General features: G+C 38.3%; 1 protein-coding gene across 1 annotated transcript; it reads right to left on the bottom strand.

The window, feature by feature from the left end:
- Positions 1-2,121: 2,121 nt before the first annotated feature.
- Positions 2,122-21,008, bottom strand: SUCNR1 (succinate receptor 1). Its single transcript, XM_070945786.1, has 2 exons — positions 20,976-21,008; positions 2,122-3,066 (listed from the first exon to the last, which is right to left on the bottom strand). Exons 1-2 carry the CDS (start codon positions 21,006-21,008, stop codon positions 2,122-2,124), a joined length of 978 nt encoding a protein of 325 aa, XP_070801887.1.
- Positions 21,009-22,313: the final 1,305 nt, after the last annotated feature.

Here is a 22,313-nt window from a genome sequence, read left to right on the forward strand (position 1 = left end):
TTTTAAGTGGCTGAAGGAAGAAAAATCAGTTTGCCCAATCCATGGTGTTACCCCATGCATTGGAAATAAATAACATTGTCACATCAAATGTGATAGTGCTAGCAAAATGATTTAGCTGTACCTAGATGGATTTGTTAGCAGCACAAACAAGAGTTCATCAGCTGGATCTGTAACACACATTTTCAGAAGATAAATCCTTGCCATTAAAAAAAAAATTAATCCTGCCATGTCTTTGAATTGTGGGGGCATAGATAAGCTAATGTTAATGCAGTAGGTATCTTGAGTGCCTACTGCCTTTGTATTTTTAATATATGTGCTTTGTTTACCTGTTGGCATTGAATCAACATTTGTAGGGCTATGTTTAAATATTTGTCAACCTGATTTAGGGTTGGGGTGGAGTGGACTTGGGTGAGGGTCTTGGAATGGAGTGTGGTGTATATTGACAGGTGGCACAAGGCCGAGAAAGGCTCTATATGCACTCTGCCAAACTATAAGGATAAATAAACATCTTTGCAGGTTTGAAGGTATGTTAAAATATAGGTCCTGCTTTCATTTGATGCTTGTGTTCTAAGTAATAATAGATTTGGCATTTGGTATTTCTAATCTATTTCTAATCTATACCATATTTTTATTCACTCTGGCAAGGAGTTAAGACCACAAAGCTTAATTTAGAGGGATGAACCTTCAGATCTATGCTATAAAATAGGAAAGATAAACAAAGTATTTAAAACAACTGGTGCTTATACAATTTTGAAAAGAGGCTGTGGGCATTCTCACAAAATGTTTGTCAAATTAGGGGTGGGAAGCAAAGAACAGTTGTTGAAATGGCGTATCACTGAACTGAAGAAATCTCATTTTCAACAAGATTTATTTTAAAAAAATAAATAAAAAAAACAAGTGTACAAATACAAATATACAAAGTTATAAATAAAATAGCATATTTTCACATTTAGAATGCTCTTCTATGCAATCAATGAAAAGTTATAGGCTCAGGCCTCAGGGTAAAGTAACAAACACTGGCATCTGATATGTATGAAGCAAGCTCATATAAAAAAAATACAAACAAACAAAAAGTGGTAGCAAGAACCCCAAATCTATTAAAATTATGAAAAAGTGATTTGCTTAACATAAAAAAAATTACAGTAATGGCACTTCTGGAACATGCCTGTAAAGCAGAGGTCTTCAAACATGGCAGCTTTAAGACTTGTGGACTTCAACTCCCAGAATTCTCCAGCCAGCATAGCTGGGATTTGAAGTCCACAAGTCTTAAAGCTGCCAAGTCTGAAGACCTCTGCTGTAAAGTGTCACTGAATTCTGTGCATCACAGAAACATCCTTCTTTTTAGTTAATTGCTTGTCTAATCCTCAAAAAAATACTCAGGAGGTCAGCTGATTGAGAGGTATATGATGAAAGTTATTTAGATAACTGGTTCTAATTTATTAGAGTTTTAAAGGCTAAATTAGTGCACAGTAGGGACAACCTCCTGATTTTTTTTTCTGTCACTGTTTAAAATTCAATTGGATGAAAGATAATCTGCTTTAATTCTCTTATTTCAAAGAAATTTGAAGAACGTCTCCCATAGTTTCCCATAGTCTAATACTCTTGCATTTATAATTTAAATTTAAATATAATTTAAATTTATAATTTAAACTTGAAATGAGTATCCTGTTTTTTACCAAACAAACCTCTCTTTAGCAATCAGCAATCTCCCACTTACCCAATCTCCTTGGGTAAGGATTTAACTCTGGCAGTTATATTAGGCATGAGTTTTACTTTCTTTTCAGAGGCAGTTCACATCAATACAACATACCCCAGTAATCCAGCTTGAATGGAATTCAGCTAGTAAAGAACACCATTTCAAGTGTATGTCTTTCTGAAAAAGGAAGTTGCTGATTCTCCACACAAAACTGATGAAAGTCACTTTAAGCTTCAAATACTATCTGGCCTTTTATCCACCTAACAAGATCTTGGATGAAATACTTGAAGAAAACAACAGGATTTGATGTCCACATTTAGAATCCACTTGAGTTCATGGACAATTGCCAAATTCATAGTAAAAATAGTATCTTGTATCCCATAAACTAGCAATTTCCATATCTGTCCAAAGGCTTCATTGAAACTTCATTTATAGCAAGGTAGAACTCTTTTTAAGGAATACCTTACATTGATCAAGAGCGTCTCCCTGAAGTGATCTCCCATTAAGAAATAAAAGATGGGATTAATTACACTGTTCAAGAAGGCAATAGGCCTTGTTATCGTGTAAAAAGCTTTAATCAGGTTCTTTGTGCATTCGGAAGGCTTCCAGAATGATAGTCGGGAGGCAATTCTAATATTGCGCATGATATGATAGGGAGCAAAGAGAAGTGAGAAGATACTCACTGCCATAATGATTAGCATGAGAGGCTTCTCAAGGGGCAGAGCGGTGGTGAACTGCAAACTGTGGCTTATAAGGAGAGCACGAGTCTTTATGTAGAAAACCCACATGATGCACAATGGGATTATATACCCAGTGATTGTCAAGATCAGGCTGTAGATTAGGCTGGGGAGTGGATCTCCTGAACTTGCATAATCTAAACATTGACTACTGTTGCTGTTATTATCAGAGGTGATGAAATGGAATATAGGAGACAGTTCCAACATAATCCAGATCCATATGGCTACTGAGAAAACAATAGCCGTTGCTCTCTTCTGCAGAAAGTGATTTTTGAAGGGATACTTTATGAGCAGATACCTGTCAATACTTATAAATGTCAGGAAGAGGATGCTTGTGTACAAATTAAAGAACAGGATAATTCTGTTAAATTGGCACCACACGTTGTCATCTGTTCTTTTGGAATAACTTGACACTAGCCATGGCAGAGTGCAAAGGAAAGATAAATCTGACAGGATTAAGTTGATCAGGTAGATGTTGCTACTTTTCCAGATCTTCCAGTAGAAAAGTGAACCCAAACCAACAACAACATTTCCAGTGAAACCAAAGATGAATTCAAGAGAGTACATAGTGGTAAGGTAATATTTTTCCAGATGGTCAGGTAGCTTCATGCATTCTCTGGTGTCATTTGTGTCCTGAAAATATAAAACTGATGTAAATAATGATTTTTTTAAAAAAGGTATTTATTTTATTATTCTATAGAGTTTCTCTGTAGGGACCCAGTGGCTCAGTGGCTAAGACACTGAACTTGTCGATCAAAAGGTCAGAAGTTCAGCGGTTCGAATCCCTAGTGCCGCGTAACAGAATGAGCTCCCATTACTTGTCCCAGCTTCTGCCAACCTAGCAGTTCAAAAGCACATAAAAAATACAAGTAGAAAAATAGGGACCACCTTTGGTGGGAAGGTAACAGCATTCCATGCGTCTTTGGCATTTAGTCATGCTGGCCATATGACCATGGAGATGTCTTTGGACATCACTGGCTCTTCGGCTTTGAAACAGAGATGAGCACTGCCCCCTAGAGCCGGGAACGACTAGCACATATGTGCGAGGGGAACCTTTACCTTTACCTATAGATTCTCAGTCATTCAGGTCATGGTTGTCCCAAAGGTGCTTATTCTGGACGCAACTGGGCTTTCTTATTTATTTTATTGTTTTGTCTTGTGAACAGTCGAGATAGTCTTTACTCACATTTAAAGCAATATTCATTGCAAGACTGTTCTCAAGACAAATGAGATCCTTCTGTTTCTCTTATTTACTTGATTCAATGTCTAAAATAAGGCTACTAAATTTGGTCTGCAAAAGTCCAAATTCCAGTTTGATAGCATGGGTATATAGAATTCTGTTTGTTGCCACCCAGTGGTCATTCAGATCTTTTCAGATATATATTACAATTTCTCAGGATCTTCTTTTTATTTCCCATGACATATTTGTAAACAGATAAAGTCCTTTTTAAATGAAAGTTATAGGAGGAAAATCTTTGTTGATGACTAAATCCAGAGCTAATAAATGTAGTGACTGACATGTTGAGAATTAACAAATTTGCTATCACCTAACCTTGTGATGAATTAAAAAGCTGCTAGGAATTTGCACCTTGAAACTCTGATGGGGGGAAAAAATGACAACTAAAGCATTGGTTTTAGGAAGGGTACAATATAATACTTTTTTCCCCCAGAGATCTCCCTGGCTGCTGGATTCTGTATCAATTAAATTTTGGGACTAAATACAAAGGCAGTCCATGATGCTACCATGGGGTGACATGATAGCAGTCTTCCAATATTTAAAGGGTTGCTATAAAAAAGAGGGGTTCAACCTATTCTCCAAAGCACCTGAAGGCAGGACAAGAAGTAATGGATAGAAACTAATCAAGGGGAGAAGCAACCTAGAACTAAGGAGAAATTTCCTGACAGTTAGAACAATTAATCAGTGGAACGACTTGCCTCCAGAAGTTATGAGTGCTCCAACACTGTAAGTTTTTAAGAAGAGATGGGACAACATTTGTCTGAAATGGTATAGAGTTTCCTGCCTGAGCAGAGGATTGGACTAGAAAACCTCCAAGGTCCCTTCCAACTCTATTATTCTGTTACAGTCTATTACATAGTAACTCTGCAGATTATCTGTGCGTACACCACAACTTTTATGGTTATTTCCTTCCAGAATAAAACATGTCTCAGCTGAAACTCATAATAGGAGATTCTATGGGTTTCCTCAGCCAGCGCAAATTGAGATTCACATCCAGATATTCCTTTAGACTTCAGGCTTATTGTAAAAGAATGAACAGTAGACCTTCTATCTTTCCAAAATTGTAATTACTCACAGAAGATGTATCTATCTTTCAGGGATTCAGTTTAAATTCTTCATCCAACTCATTGTCAACACCAACAGGTATGTGAAAAGCACTGGACTTTGCAGTTATTCCAGAAGATACCATGATAATTGGTATTGAAAGCTCACAATAATTCAATAATTAAATTTAACTCAAGACCAAAGAAAAGGATCAAACTATCAATTTTGAGATAACTGAGAACAAAAATTGATATGGATTATGTAACAAAAGCCACCGTACACAATGCCTTACTTTTGAAAATTACACATGAGTTTTCTTAAAGAAGACATTTTCAGAAAAGGCATGAATTAAACTCTGTGTGTGTGTGTGTGTGTGTGTGTGTGTGTGTGTGTGTGTGAATTAGGGATATATTGCTAGAGTTTCAATATGGAACTATCCAATAATTTCATTAATAAAATAATTTCAAACTGCATAATCATTATGACTGAGGAAACAAACTTTAAGTATCAATACTAAAAGCTGAACTATTATTTTGAAAAAAAAATTTACACAATTGCTTAATATTCAGGATAAGATTATTGTTCTTTACTGATACCATTAATTTTAAGAATATAAACATTCATATCTAATCACAGTTATAAATACAAAGCATTGAAAACCTCTTACAATACTCCATATAATAGACTATCTAATAATTTGATTTGATTCTTTTTCCATTAAGGAAATTTACCATTCTGTAGAATGGGTATTGTCCTTGCAAGATACGTCTTGACCATGTTCTGAGGAATGAGCCACGATATAATGAAAACAGCCCAAGAGAAGACGCTCTGCCTGATTTGCATACTGTATTGAAAGTGGTTAATGATTCAGTTGTTACTGGAAGCTTATTGGACTGAGCTAGGTAGGCAGAGCCAGTGTAGCAAAAGTGTTGCAAAACTCATTCTGAGAACACTGAAATAATGAAACAAGTGTTTGCCTTTCCTGAGCCACTAGAATCTAGCCAAGTCTCCCATAGTTAAAGAGACAAAATCCATTTATAAAGTTCTGCTTGAGCTGATTACACAAAAAAAGGTTTTCGATACCCAGAGAATATAAGAAGGAACTTTTAAAAAAACATGCTTGCTTGTTGTTTTTTTATCAAACAAACATTGTGCAATTCGAACAAGAATTATTTCTGTCACTGAGTCATAGAATGAGATGCTACGATACCTAAAGCTAACTACCACTTCCTTATTTACATTAGCAAACCTTTAGAAATTACCACACTTTACAATCCTGTATTTAATCAACTTAAGTTAGTTGCTTGCATGAAATCCGAGATATTTCAATAACTTAAAATTTCAGGAATGATAATTCAGGCTCCACCATGACTCATCTGTACATTGAACTGGATGTTTATATTTGTAGGAAAAATTCTTTCCAAATCACCATGACAATGTCCTCGTTTATTCAACCTCATAGTAGCAAATGTCGTCTGACACTGTAAGTTTGAAAGGGGGGGGGGTCTTTTTGATAAGTATGAATACCTTCCCTGTTCTACCATCAGTTCATAATGAAAGTATGTTTTCCCATACTTTAATCTTTAAGAGCCTTGGTACTACAGTGGTTTAAAGCACCCTGTTATTAACACAGCTGCCTGCAATTTACTGCTGGTTCGAATCTCTCCAAGGCTCAAGGTTGACTCAGCCTTCCATCCTTTCTAAGGTAGGTTAAATGAGGACCCAGTTTGTGGGGGCAATAAGCTGACTTTGTATAAATATACCAAAGGATGAAGGCTATTGCTGAGCACATTGTAAGCCGCCCTGAGTCTCCGGAGAAGGGCGGCATATAAATCAAATTAAAATAAAAAATAAAATAAAATAAAATCTCATGAATAAATACCCAGATTCTATCTATACCTAGATGCAGTTTTATAGCACTGTGATGGCGAACCTACCATGCCACAGGTGGCACCTGGAGTCATATCGGTGGGTACCTGAGCATTGCTCTAGCTCCAGCATGCAGGCATGCGCCAGCCAGCTGATTTTTAGGCCTTTCGGGCCTACCAGAAGTTGGCAAACAGGCCATTTCCACTCCGGAAGGCCTCAGGGGGGTGGGGAAGGCCATTTTTGCCCTCCCCAGGCTCCAAGAAAGCCTCTGGAGCCTGGGGAGGGCGAAAAACAGGCCTATTGGGCCTGTGCCAAAAACAGGGGGGAACACGGGGGGGTCACGCACACATGCGTCGGGGGCATGGCGCATTGAAATATGAGTGTGTGTGTGCACAACCCCCTGGCCTCCCCACTTTTGGCACACAACGGCAAAAAGGTTAGCACTGCCCTAGCATATAGTTACATAAGATAATGTGGTTGTCTATAACCTTGTGCCTTCCAGACTACAACTTCCAACTTTCTCTGCCATTTGGCTCAGAATTTGGGAATTGAAGTCACAACATACCGGGAAAGAATTAGCTTATGGAAAATTAGGCTAACCTCTCTACATTAGTGTTTTTCAAACTTGGCAACTTTAAGATATGTGGACTTCAACTCTCAGAATTCCGCAGCAGCACACTGCATCCAGCATGCTGCTTTTAAAAATTACATAGTTTTACTGATATAATTTTGAGAGCCTGGAGATAACATCAAAGGATGTTATGAAGAAGACAGAGTTGCTCATCCCTGGCCCAGGAGATATGTTTCAACATGCAAAAAGCTTTAAAATAGCAATGAGGCTAAAATGCCATCAAATGTTTTCTAATCAAGTGTAAGATGATATTCGCCCTCATTAATTCACTGGTCTATTCACTATTCCAACTGTAGAATAGTGAATAGACCTTTATCTTGCATTAATTTAATTAATTTAATACTACAATTTAATTAATTTAATACTACAGTGTTGGATTTGGCTACTGTCTGTAGCTCTAGAGAGTGTAAGAAGCTTAAAAGAAAAAAAAAAGTCTTAATAATGGTCCACTAATTCTCACAAGGGCAAGAGCTGCTTCACATGGACACAATTTACTTACTTACTTTTTATTTATTTGTCAAACAAAAATGACAAATTCAAACAAACAAAATTGAAGAACTAAACTCTGACAAGGATAATAGGCAGACACCCCTTAGGAACCTTTATATAAAGGATGAGGTTTACAGAAGTTAAGTTGGAATTAAAACTGTGAAAGTTAGTAGCTGAAACAACTGAATCAGCTAAGATATTCCAGACTTTGTCACTCTGTTACAAGAATCAATTTTTTTTACAATCAAGTTTAAAGCGGTTTACATTGAAGCGCTTGCTCACAAGCATTACGTTACGATTAAAAAAGAATAATTTACAGGTAAAGCATTACTATGTACAATTTTATATGCAATACCTACTTTTATATCATTTTGATCACCATTCAATAACTCCCTTATATGATATATAAGAAAAAAATCAACACGATTGAAATATTAATAAGATAATTATAAGAACCCAAACTAAAAGATGTAATAAAACCAAAAATAAAATATCAAAAAAGTAAATTAAAAGAAATAAATCTGCATTCGTGCGCACTATCATGAATTCAGTTAAAACCTATCATATAATATTCCATTTTGAACATCTTCCTGAAAGCCAACAAGAAGAACTCTATCTGGAAACTTCAAGGTGCTAGTCCTCACCTATAAGGCCCTTCATGACTTAGGTCCGGGATATTTGCATGACCTTCTCCTGCCTGCCTCTCACCATCCTGTTCACTCACATAGAGCCGCTCTCCTCAGGGTTCCAACGGCGAGCCAATGTCACCTTGCTGTGCCTAGGGGTAGGACGTTCTCTGTGGGTGCTCCCACCCTCTGGAATGAATTACCTACTGAGCTCCGGACGGCTCCTGATCTCCGCTCCTTCCGTCGGGACTTGAAGACTTGGCTTTTCAAACAAATAGTCTGAGACTAATTCCGGGCTTTATTATTTACTACTATTTAATTATTTGGATTAAATTATGATTTTATTGTACTTGTTTCTTAACTTGTGTTCGCCGCCCTGAGTCCTTCGGGAGAATGGTGACATATAAATACATGTAATAATAAATAAATAATAAACTATTGCAGTTTTTATGCCACCATGGAGAAACTGTGTCTTCTTTCATATATTTACCTCTCAGAAATAATAGGCAATAGTAGACAACCAACTAAATATGAGCCAACAGTGCACAGTGGCAACCAAAAAAGCCAATGCAATCCTAAATTGCATTAACAGAGGGATACAATCAAGATCAAGTGAGGCACTAATATCTATAAATCCTTAGTAAAACCACACCTAGAATACTGGATCCAATTTTGGTCACCACACTATAAAAAAAAATGTTGAGACTCTAGAAAGAGTGCAGAGCAGAGCAACCAGGATGATTAGGGGATTGGAGACTAAAACATATGAAGAACGGTTGCAGGAACTGGACATGGCTAGTCTAGTGAAGAGAAGGACCAGGGGAGACATGATAGCAGTGTTCCAATATTTGAAGAGCTGCCACAGAGAGGAAGGGATCAAGCTATTTTCCAAGGCACCTGAAGGCCAGACAAGGAATAATAGATGGAAACTGATCAAAGACATATTCAACCTGGAAATAAGGAGAATTTTTCTGACAGTGAGAGCACTCAACCAATGGAACAGTTTGGGTGGGGTGGGGTGGGGGTTTGGACTAGATAACCTACAAGGTCCCTTCCAACTCTGTTAATCTGTATCTGATACCAACATGTCAAGTATTACCTATACATTGTAATCTTCCTCCTATTCTTCCATTTCTTTTGGTTTTAACCAGGGGTGAAATGCTCCCGGTTCAAACCGGATCGCCCAATCTGGTAACGATGGCGGCAGGTGGTTTGGAGAATCCCTGTCCCCCCCCCCATGCCCAGCTGAGCCATGCAATCATTAGAGTCTTTTTTTTAAACTTTCAAAAGCATTTTTCCACAACATCTTCAGCCGAAAAAATGCTTTTAAAAGTAAAAAAAAAAAAAAAAACAACAGGCTCTGATGATCGCGTGGCTCAGCTGGGATCGTCAGAACCTTTTAAAAGCATTTTTTCTACAACCTCTTCGGCCGAAGAGGTTGTAGAAAAAAAAACTTTTAAAAGGCTCTGATGATCCCAGCTGAGTTGCCTGATCGTAAAAGCTTTTTTTTCTTTTAAAAGAAAAAAACTGCTTTTAAAAGAAAACAAAAGCCTCTGACGATCAGACAACTGATCGTCAGAGCCTTTTAAAAGCATTTTTTTACAACCTCTTCAGCTGAAGAGGTGTAGAAAAAATGCTTTTAAAAGTTAAAAAAAAAAGTTGGCCACACTCACCCAGTCACATTACCTCCCACCAAGCCACGTCCCCAGAACCCCAGTAACAAATTTTACATTTCACCTCTGGTTTAACCATACTGCATGATGATGATGATGATGATGATGATGATGATGATGATGATGATGATGATGATGATAATGTGTATATATTCACATAAACTAGATCACAAAACCATACCAAGATTTTTAGGTATGCCGGGGACAATCTTTGAAAAGTAAGAGATGATACAAGGACAAAAATTAAATTTGGTTCAAACACTTTTATAGTTGAATTAATTTAAATAAAATTACATTTTCATCCAGTGGTGTATTTAAATATTATTCTCTTCTGTCACTATTTGATCATGATCACTGCGGTTTTCGAACATGAGACTTGAGACTTTGGGGGAGGCTCATACTGCTGCTGACTTAAGATGATAAATTATATGAGCTACAAACTTTTGTGAAAAATGCAAATACTCTTTGGACAATTTTGTTATAGAAAAAATGTATGAAGCAAACAGCCGTTGAAAATGCACTTCATTTCTCTTCTGGGTAAGCTACTTTAATGAATAATGGGCTACAAAACTGTCAAAGTTAGCACGAGTTCATTTGTACCTTTATCCTAATTAGAAATAGGGAAGGCAAAAAATGCCAAACAATACCAGAGACAGTAAAATCAAATTAATCATTTCAAACATCTCTGATCTGACTAAAGATTCTTTAACTTTTTTAAAAAAAATTCCTACCCTTTAAAACTCTTTATTCTGTGGATGTTCCTTTTTAAGTAGTTATTTGTTCATTATTGAAGGCAGCTATCCAGAAATACATCACAAGACCAGCCCTGACCGATCTTTAACTGAGCTAAGAAGCACAAGCCTGAAAATGTGCTTGAAGACAGCTACTTGCCAAAGCTATAAACAAAGTAAACAAATTACAAACTAAAACCAAAAAACCAAAAAACCTAGAACAGAAGAGGCATTGGCAAATTATTATAATGACACCCACCACATTAAAAAATCCTACATGTCTCACTTATACATTTATCTGAAGTCAGCATCAAATGGTATTTACCATTTTAACCAGAAAAAGCTTTCTATGGAAAGGCACAAGAAACCCTGCTGAGATAGGATGGCTTATGCTGTCTGAGGAATTCTGGGAGTTGAAGCCCACACTTTTTAAAGTAGGTTGAGAAACACCCTCCTAGAACCTCCAACTATCCTCAGATGGCCAGGCAACTCCCATACAGGCAGGCTATATAATTAATATTTGATTCCTCAGAAATTCTTCATGTCCTCAGAGAGAGCTCTATTGTTCCCTATATGGATCAAGTCACTCAAGTAAACTTCAATTTCTAGAATTCTTAGCACTGTCCATGCTGGGAAGGATATTCTGGGTGTTATTCTACTAATCTGGAGGGATCCAAGGTTGACAAGCCTGGGGTAGCTAGGTAGGATGGGCAGAATTTTTGGAAACCTTCATGCATGAGGTGCAGAAATGATTCTTGGTAGTAGCTGTAACAGTTTATTATTAATTTATCCATGGTTTATCACACAGTCATCCAGATGTTTACAGACAGGATTTGATATTTTTATCCACGTATTCCAAGGACCTGGCATAGGACCTTGATGGTCTTAAAGGTATTGTAGGATATAAGCTGTTCTAAGTAAAGCTGCCTTTTGCAATTGACTGATGGCGATTTCGTCAGTGCCTATGGCAGTGTTGGCTAACCTTTTTGCCATCATGTGCCAGGAGGGGGGACAGGGGAGGTTCGCGTATGTGTGCCCACACCATAATTCTATGCACCCCGCCCCATGCATATGCGTGCGACCCTCCCTCTTGGCACACGATGGTCCGGTAGGCCCATTTTTCTTTCTCACCTGGCTCCACATCCTCTCTATGGATCTGGGGAGGGTGAAAACAGCCTTCCCCACCCTCTCGGAGGCTCTCTGGAGATCCAAAATGGCCCATTTCCCAACTTTCAGTTGGACAGAAAGTGACGTTTTTTGCTGTCCCCAGCCTCCAGAGCCTCTCTAGGAGTCTAGCTGGTGTGCCCATTGATATGGCTATGCGTGCCACCTGTGGCACACATACCATAGTTTCACCATCACGGGCCTATGGTGTTCAAGTGGTGCGCTAGTTGTTTTGGGATTAGACATAAAACGTCTATTATTATTGAAAATACTTTTGCTTTCTTTTGCCACAGTTATTCTATTTCTATTTGCAAGTCTTTCTATTTTTTTAATCTTGTCTAGTTCTTCTTCTATCTCTTTAGGGGTTTGCGCAAAAATGTGAAAATGATTTGCCACTATCTGATTCCAGGTTTGAGGGTTTTTTTCTCAGTTCTCAATCTAATCCAGTATTTCTCAACCTTGGCAACTTGGAGATGTGAAGACTTTAACTCTCAGAAATTCCCCAGCAAGCAATCCAAACATCTTCAAGCTGCCAAGGATCAGCTCTCACCCAGCGCTCTTACCCAACTTGAAGCACCTGCCTAATTGTGCCAGATAGCAAGGCTACTTTTGGCTTCATAGCCTTCGTGTATGATTCTTGATGAATGTTTTTTTTCCTTTTATGTACACCAAGAGCATATGCACCAAAGGCAAATTCCTTGTGTGTCCAATCACACTTGGCCAATAAAGAATTCTCTTCTCTTCTCTTCTCTTCTCTTCTCTTCTCTTCTCTTCTCTTCTCTTCTCTTCTCTTCTCTTCTCTTCTCTTCTCTTCTCTTCTCTTCTATTCTATTCTATTCTATTCTATTCTATTCTATTCCAGTGGTGGGTTTCAAATTGTTTTACTACCAGTTCTGGGGTGTGGCATGGCTTGGTGGGTGTGGCAGGGGAAGGATACTGCAAAATCCTGATTTCCTACCAATCAGCTGGTACTCGGGAGGCAGAGAATAGATGGGAGTGGGGCCAGTCAGAGGTGGTATGTACCAGTTCTCTGAACTACTCAAAATTTCCCCTACCGGTTTTCCGAACTACTCAAAATTTCCCCTACCAGTTCTCCAGAATTGGTCAGAACCTGCTGAAACCCACCTCCTATTCTATTCTATTCTATTCTATTCTATTCTATTCTATTCTATTCTATTCTATTCTATTCTATTCTATTCTATGCAGTGTGTGAATTTTACCGTTTGATAGAAAATGTCTTACTCTTCATTTTGCCATGTATATGAATGAACACTTTACAAAAATGGTTAGTCAATCCTGCTCATCTGTAGAAACAAGCCCACTCATCTGTGGGAAAAAGCCCAGTTTACTTCCTCTCTTCTAAATTCAAGAGGATTGTGGTTTTAAATGTACATTTAACTCAAAATAGTATTTGACAGACTGAAACACAAATCTCCTTTAAAAAGGGGGATGTGATTGTAAAGCAATAAAGAGAATGCAATTGCATATCAATTGTATGAAAAAAAAATCCAATTGACCAGGAAGATACTTGTAATTTTTCAGATTCTTTTCAGTGACAAAAGAACCAGAGGTTAACAAAGAAAGACTACTGGAAATGAAACAGCTCTTACAACTCTCCGAAATTCCTCATACTTTACCTTTTCTCACATGCCTCAGAAACTGGATCTGCCACTTATGAAGCATAGGATTATGTAACCTAATCAGGAGAACGCATGTTCCCAGTTCATTAGAAAGACTTCTAGATCAGTGTATAATAATTTAAACCATTAAAATGGTATGTCTTGTTTGCTATAATTATACAGTACTGCTACAATAATGAACTTCTTAATGTTTCTTCCGCAATGATGCAATAAATAGTTTCCTTACTCTGATACTACCATTTGCTAATGGCATATCTATAGACAAATAGAAATTGTCCACAAATATAATACTGCTCCTGTAAAACTGATGTAGGCATACATAAATACAGGTATGTGGATGTGATACTGATAAGCCTAAGGGTCCTCCTGGGTGGGGGGAGAAGAGGGGGTTAATGTGCTAATTGTGTTAACCCCTGACTTCAGTCTTGTCCCAGGATGCGTTCCTTTCCAAGGGTGGGGGGAAGCCTGTCAGTTTTGGAAGACAATTTTGTTTTTGCTTCTAAACTGCCACATATTTTAGCTGGGGAAGTTGGAAAGGGGTTGTTGTTGGAATGGTAGAAAGTTAGTCATAACAACATTCTGTATTCAAGGACTTTTGCATGCGTCTGATGGAGACTGCCTGAGGATTGTATCCGGTGGAGTGTGAAGAGTTGATTGTGCAATGTGATGAACTTGTGGGTGTGGGGCAGGGCTGTGAACTCTTAGCTGGGTGGGGGAAATCTGGAAGCTTTCAGATTCGGGTTTTCCCAGATGTGCCAACATGACATTTCTAATAAATTGGAACTTTGAGGAACCTCAGGCCTCGGAGCTTTATTTTGTTGGGGGTGTTCCTTGGAACCCTGACAGATGGATTCTGTGCCAGCAAGAGGTTTGTTGACTGTTAGCAACCACATAAATCCATCAGCAGTCCTGCAGGTCTTCCAACAAAGTACACATTGCCACTGTAACTGAATCCATCTCCTTTGTTGCTGGTCATTCTCTTCCTTTTTCCTTCTGCCTTTCTCAGTGTTACAGGCTTTATAAGATAACTAAATATGTCCAGTATAAAAACATTTAAAATCATTTAAATCTGGTATTCTGTGCATCAAATTAGAGTGGTGTGGTGGCCTAGAGGTGGAACTCTCACCTCACAAACAGGAGGCTGTGAGTTCGATCCTAGGTAGAGACAAATATTTCTTTCTCTGGGCACAATGAGAATATATCTGCTGATATATTCCACATTGGCAACAGGAAGGGCATCCGTCCATTTAAATACTCTGCTAGCTCCATTCAGTTGCCCAGACTCCACCCCGCAAGTGATTATGGGGTCATTAAAAGAAGAAGAAGATGATGATTTTGTGTATCAAATGAGAAATTTTGGATTGAATTGCTCAATAGTATCTTTGTGTATTTTGGTTACTTGTGGTATTTCAGGAGTTTTCTTAAGTACCAAAGTGATGGACAAAATGTCAAAAGTAAAAATATGCTTTCTATCCTGCTTCTTCCATTTCCATTACCATAGAGTGTCACAGGGAAAACCACTGCCTATACATTTCTGATCTTTCTAGCTTTGTACAAACTTTGTGGTTTGTCATAGCATCTGAAGATCTTTTCCAAAGTATTCATTGCTACTCAAGTGCCAGTCCGCAGCATATTTTTTGTCTGCTGGTTCTTCAACGGTTGTTTTTTGGGGAAGGTGGGATGGGTGTATCTTTGAGTCAATTTTTGATTCTTGCTGATTGCCTGGACCGCTTCCTGCAGTTTTCTAGGCAAGGCATTTTTTTGGAAGTAGTTTGTCCTCTTCTCCTTCCTATTGCAAAAAGAGTAATGGCCAAGCTAACTTCATGCTTGAAATAGGACTAGAATCCCTAGTTTTTAATCTGATGCCTTAATCATTACACCAAACTGGCTCTCTGATTGTTGGTAGTAGATTCTAAAAAGCAGAAGCTAGACACATATACCTCCACCTACATCATAGGGAATTCAACTTTGTAAATGGGCCACGGTGGCACAGTGGTTAGAGTGCAGTACTGCAGGCTACTTTTGCTGGCTGCTGGCTGCCTGCAATTTGGCAGTTCAAATCTCACCAGGCTCAAGGCTGACTCACCCTTCCATCCTTCCAAGGTTGGTAAAATGAGGACCCAGATTGTTGGGGGCAATATGCTGACTCTGTAAACTGCTTAGAGAGGGCTGTAAAAGCACTGTGAAATGGTATATAAGTCTAAGTGCTATTGCTATTGCTAAATAGAACAGCCTCAGTCTGGAGTAATATAATAGACAAAATATTAGCAATTTTTAATGCTTTTGTGAACATTTTCCTTATTTTTTAGTTGCCAAAATTCAGCAGTGCAGTGTGTTACTCTCTGGGAAGCTTCCAGTTTCTTTCTTTGATGAATGAATTAAGAGGAAGCAGCAGAATCCAAGACATACTTATTCATAAAGTATTCTATGCACCTGAAATAGGTTTATTTTGCAATACAGGTAGTCCTCAATTTACCACAGTTCATTTAGTGACCGTCTGAAGTTACAACGCACTGAAAAAAGTGACTTATGACCATTTTCACACTTATGACTGTTCACATTTATGATTCCCATGGTCATGTGATCAAAATGCAAACTCTTGGCAACTGACTCATATTTATGATGGTTACACTGTCCCGGGGTCATGTTTTTCAGAAGGGATCAGAAGGTCACCTTTTGCGACCTTCTGACAAACAAAGTCAATTGGGAAACCAGATTCAATTAACAACTGCAGTGCTAACTTAATAACTGCAGTGATTCACTTAACAACTATGGCAAGAAAGGTCATAAAATGGGGCAAGTCTCACTTAACCCTCTCACTTAACAACAGAAATTTTGGTCTCTATTTTGGTCATAAATTGAGGACTACCTGTGTGCAGATTAACTTGCCTTCTCAAATATTTCAATATATTCAAAGAAATGCATACAAACATACATAATTAGTAATGATACCAAGGCATCTTTATTTTATGCAATATCCTATTTTTTTAATTTGGGTTTAGCATACATTGCTGACGAAATTAACCTTGAAATTTTATCCCTATGTCAATAGAACAGAACAGAAATTGGCCAAGTGTGATTGGACACACAAAGAATTTGTTTCTGGTGCTCTCAGTGCACGTACAAGAAACAGAAGGATAAATCATAAGATACAATCATAAATTGTAACATACAATCAAAAAATGAAAGTTATAAGATACCACATGAGTAGGTAATAGGAAAGATGAGAAGTTTAATACTAATTCAGCCCTACTACACAGTTAGATATCCTTAGACATAAGACAGTGTTGTGGGAATTACTGTAGGTGTTTAGCAGAGTGATGGCATGGGAGAAATAAACTGTCATCTGCCAACCTATTTGCATGGTAGGCAAATTACAAGGCTATCTAGCAGCAGACTATGATGATTTTCAGGTGGGCCAGCACTAACTTTTCAAAGGTTTTCATAACTACAAATGTCAGAGCATGCAGTCTGTAGTCATTCAGCTCCTTGATGGAGAGAGTCTTGGGCACTGGGATGATAGTAGCGTTTGAAGCAAGAAGGAACATAATTCATCTCTAGTGATTTATTAAAGATACCGGTGAAGATGGGGACCAGTTGATCAGCACAGACTTTTAAGTAAGAAGGAGTTACTCTGTCTGGGCCTGGTGCTTTTCTGGTATTTTGTCTGTGAAATAGATCTCACATCTCTTTTTCTAGGGTCATCACAGGTGGGAGACCCAGAGAGATGAAGTCAGGTGTAGAAGACTTGGCTGTTTTTGTGTATCTGAGATGGGGAGCCTACTGATAGTTCACAATGGTCTCCTCTCAAACCTACAGTAGAACACATTCAAGTCATCTGCCAGTTGCCAATCGCCTTCAGTAAGGGAGGGAGGTCTGCTGTAGCCAGTTATATTTTCAACACATTTGCTGGTTCATTTGTTGAGAGCTGATTCCTCAGCTTTTCAGAGTAGCTTCTCCTTGCTGCCCTGATTTCCCTTCCCTGGCTTGATTGTACAGCATTCTATCTCAGTTCCTGGAGGCTTCCTCTTTGGCACAATGTAACTTGAGCTTAGCTGTGAACCAAAGTTTAATGTTTTTGTACATGCGTAGGCTTTTAGTCGGCAGACAATAGTCCTCACAAAAACTGATGTATGATGTCACAGTAACAGTGAGTTTATTCAAGTCTGCTGAGGCAACTTCAAAAATGCTCCAGTCTCTGTAGTCGAGGCAAGCCTATAGCTTAAATTTTGGCTCCTCAGTCCAAGACTTCATTGTTTTAACTATCATTTTATGGTTTTAAGTCTTTGTCTATAAATAGGTACAACGTGAATCATACAATTATGAAAAAAAGGTTATAAAAAAGGTCAAGGATAAAGATCTACTATTATGTTTTCTAAGGTCATTCTATAATACAATGTATATGTCAGCCAGCAGAGTTTATTTTGTGGTGGTTGTTATGGATATGCCTTCCACCATTTAACTAACAAAGTATAGACAATCAAGCTATTCATTACTAGAGGCACAATTGCAATCATGTAATAAACATGCAATACACAGTTGAAAAACAGATGACTGGTGCCAAAGGGTTGTTAAAACAGTTAAGTGTTTTCAGAATAATTGTGGCTAACTATATGATGGATTGCTGTTTCTAGCAGTTACTGGCTTAGAGTCTTGTAGCCCTGAATGCTGATCATCTTGGCTGGCGCTAATGTCATATGGATCCAATATCTAAATGACCTGAAGTTCTCTAATTCTATTGTAAGGGAAAAAAAATTATCTGCACAAATGGTAGGGAAAAAAAGAAAAAAAAATCAGCATTAGATTGTTATGTTTAGTGATAGCTCCAAGCCAATGTCACAGCTAGGGAAATTCTTAAGATACTGCTAAGTTAGATGTACACTTCGTCCATTTTAGCATTTCATCTTAGCCTGTGGAAGAATCAAATATGAAGAATTAATAAAAATTAGGATCTGACTAGTAGTGTATTGTAGGCAGTATTTTTGCCATAAATTATAGTGGTTTTGTCACTTGATCTCTTATAGTACTTTACTGACAGTTAGAACAATTAATCAGTGGAACGAATTGCCTCTAGAAGTTAGGTGCTCCAACACTGAAAGTTTTAAAGAAGAGATTGGACAACATTTGTCTGAAATGGTACAGGGTTTCCTGCCTGAGCAGAGGATTGGACTAGAAGACATTCAAGGTCCCTTCCAACTCTGGTTGCTCTATCAGTGTTGATTCAAATAATGATGTTTATGGGTGGACTTACAGCTAGAATTCTCCTAGGAATTCTAATGTAATTGACTAGACTAGGAAGTTGAGCAACTCTCCTAAAAGAAAGCACCAGTACTTCCATATTGTTTCCAACAAAGTTGCCTGGGCACGTCCATGAAATCAGCAGCATTTGATCTCAGCTTGAAGGAGATTTTACTTTATTTATTTATTTATAATGCAATTTATATGCCGCCCTATCTCCAAGGACTCAGGGCGGCTCATAATGGTAAAGATGCACAGTTCTTCATTAAAAGACAATATAAAATTAAAATTCCAATTTAAAACAATTTAAAATTCATTAAGAAACCCTCCATCAGTCCAGGCTGTGGAACAACCAGGTCTTCAAATCACGGTGGAACAAGCAAAGGTCAGGGGCCATCCGGAGCTCCAAAGGAAGTTGGTTCCAGAGGGTGGGTGCACCCACAGAGAAAACTCTCCCCCTGGGGGTCACCAGCCGACACTGTCTGGCTGACGGCACCCTGAGGAGGCCTGTCTGTGGGAACGCACCGGGCGATTGGGAATTGTCGCTGGCTGCAGGGGGTCCGACAAATATCCCAGGCCTAGGCTATGAAGGGCTTTGTAGGTAATAACCAGCACCTTGAACCTCACCCAAAGGGCAACCGGTAACCAATGCAAGTCGCGCAGGAGGGGTGTAACATGGGAGTGTCGGGACGCTCTCATCACAACCCACGCAGCCGCATTCTGCACCAGCTGAAGCCTTCGAGTGGTTTTCAAGGGCAGCCTTGGGTAGAGAGCATTGCTTTAAGAACAAGGAGGAATGTTCTAGCTCTTGCTTATTGCCATGCTTGTAACTAACAACCTTACATAGATATTCAGTTATAGGATATTAGTTGACCAACAAATATGCAACACACACAAAAAAATCATCCATGTAGATCAATTTAAAAAGTAATCAATCCAAATTTATGTTTTTACCAATGTTCACAATTTCAGTTAATTCAACCAGTATAGGGCTTTGCCCATAGAAGAAATATTTCTTCTACCAGTATAAAGTTGGTAGCACAGCTTTTATCTTCTGTCTACAATGGCTGCCTCTTTAATGCTGTGACAGTTGTCATGGAAATATCTCAAATCATGAAGATAAATGGTAGATGTTCATTGAAAATGTCCTTCAGGGCTATTTTCAGAGCATCATTATCCTTTGCCTTCTATGTAGAGTGATCTGGCATATGTGTCTGCTAAGAATATAACCTCAAACATTGTAAAACATAACAGAGTGGTTTGCTTTTTATAAGAAAAATCCCCATATTCATTATTACTTCATTATGGCAGGTGTGGTTCTTGTAAAGAGATTTCACTTTACTCAGTAGCATCTTTCTGCAATGATCACCCATTAGGAAGTCAAGGATTGGACTAATGGTGTTGTTTAAAAAGGCAAAAAGCCTACTAAATGCATAAACAAGCTTGATGAGAGAGCAGTTGTGAACAGAAAGATCTCAGATCATTATCTCAGATGCAATCCTAATATTGTGCATAATATTATACAAAGGGAAAAGAAGTGAAAATATATTCAAACCTATGATAACTGTAGAAAATAATGAAGGTGATTTTGCATAAATATATAGGAACCATTATCTAGGCAAAAGGGATAAGATGTTTTGTAAGCCCAGAACGATAATAATATTTGAATATGGTTCAGGAAGCCATGTAAAGGGGGGAAGTGCTACAGCACGGACTTGGCAAATTATGTTGTTGTTGTAGTTGGTATTTAAAATTTAATCTTCAATTCGATTTACAGTCTGGGGCTGATAAAAACTTAACAGTTCAAGTCCTAACCAAGAACCTAAGAGCTGTTAAGGTAATGTCTGAGTATACAGGCAGTTCTGAACAATGGTGAAATTCAATCTTTTTTTACTACTGGTTCTGTGGGCGTGGCTTGCTGGGCATTGCAGAGAAAGGATACTGCAAAATCTCCATTCCCACCCCACTCCAGGGGAAGGATACTGCAAAATCCCCATTCCCTCCCACTCCTGGGGGAAGGATATTGTAAAATCTCCATTCCCACCCCACTCTGGGGCCAGCCAGAGGTGGTATTTGCTGGTTCTCCAAACTACTCAAAATTTCCGCTACCAGTTCTCCAGAACCTGTCAGAACCTGCTGGTTCTGAGTAAGGTGGTTTCTTGTAAAGTCAGTATATTCAGATAATATCAATGAATCAGACATTTTTCTTTTCCATAACAGTGATATCCGACATGTTATGGGCCAGATGTCTGTCTGTTTGGATTCAAAAGTCTCAAAAGATCTCGACCTGTTCATTTTCAAGAACTTTGGTGTTCCCAGTAATTTTTGCTGCTTTTGAACCCAAACTTCTGGCAAAGCTTCAAATGTATGATTTTGGCAACTCGATCATGATGTTGTAGATCATCAGTTTGTGACATTTTGCTGCAGCCACTGAGAAGATGATCCACTGTTTTATCTTTCTCGTTGCATAAGCAAGATTTGTTGTTGTTACTGACATGTTGAATTTTTGCTTTTATGGAATTGATCTGCAGAGCTTGTTCTTGGGCAGACAAAATGAAGCCTTCAGTTTCTTTCTTCAGTACCCCTGATCTCAACCATCTCCATGTTAGCTTTGTACCTGCCTTTCCTTCAATGTCCTTCAGGTATTGACAGTGCATAGGCTTCTTTTTCCAGTTAGAAACTTGATGCTCGATTGTTTCCTTTCGATATTCTGCTTTCAATCTCACTGTTTCCCTTGTTCAGCAGGCACTCTTTTGCTTTTTTTATGTAGTCATTTAAGCCATGTTATTGTTGTTATTGTTATTATTATTAATCATCGCACAGTCAGCCAGATGTTCAGACTGGGTTTGGTATTTTTGTCTATCTATCGAATACTTACCAAGGACATGGGATAGGCAAATCTGGATGTTTGATGCTCTTACAGATATCCTCACAGGATGGAAGCTGTTCCAAGTAAAGCCGCCTTCTGCAATTGACTGTTGGCAAATTTGTCAATGCCTATGGTGTTCAAGTAGTGGTCCAGTTGTTTTGGGATTTCACCCAAAGCCCCTATTATTATTGGTACTACCCTTTCTTGCTTTTGCCATAGTCATTTTATTTCTATTTATAGGTCTTTGTATTTTGTTATCTTTTCCGGTTGTCTTCTCTTCTGCTGTCTCCAGGCACCGCCATATCCACTATCCAGCCTTGCTGTCTTTCTTTTCAACAATTGTTAAGTCCAGGGTGTTATGTGGCAGGTGCCTGTCTGTCTGAATTCGGAAGTGCCCAGAGCAATTTAACAACTTCTTCATTTTCTATGACATTTTCTATTTTATGGTGCCACCAGTTCTTGCTTGCAAGCAAATGATATTTCTTGCAGATCTTCCAATGCACCATTGTTGATACTTTGCATTGCCGCTGCTTGTAGTCAGTTTGTGCAATCTTCTTGCATTATTATTATTATTATTATTATTATTATTATTATTATTATTATTATTAATATCTTTTATTCATTAAACATGAAACTCAGTCAACTGATCATTTAAAAATGTATCAAAAA

The sequence above is a fragment of the Pituophis catenifer genome, unplaced genomic scaffold (assembly GCF_029215685.1).
Source record: "Pituophis catenifer annectens isolate HBS135680 unplaced genomic scaffold, rPitCat1.0.hap2 SCAF_6, whole genome shotgun sequence".
NCBI classification, from domain to species: domain Eukaryota; kingdom Metazoa; phylum Chordata; class Lepidosauria; order Squamata; family Colubridae; genus Pituophis; species Pituophis catenifer.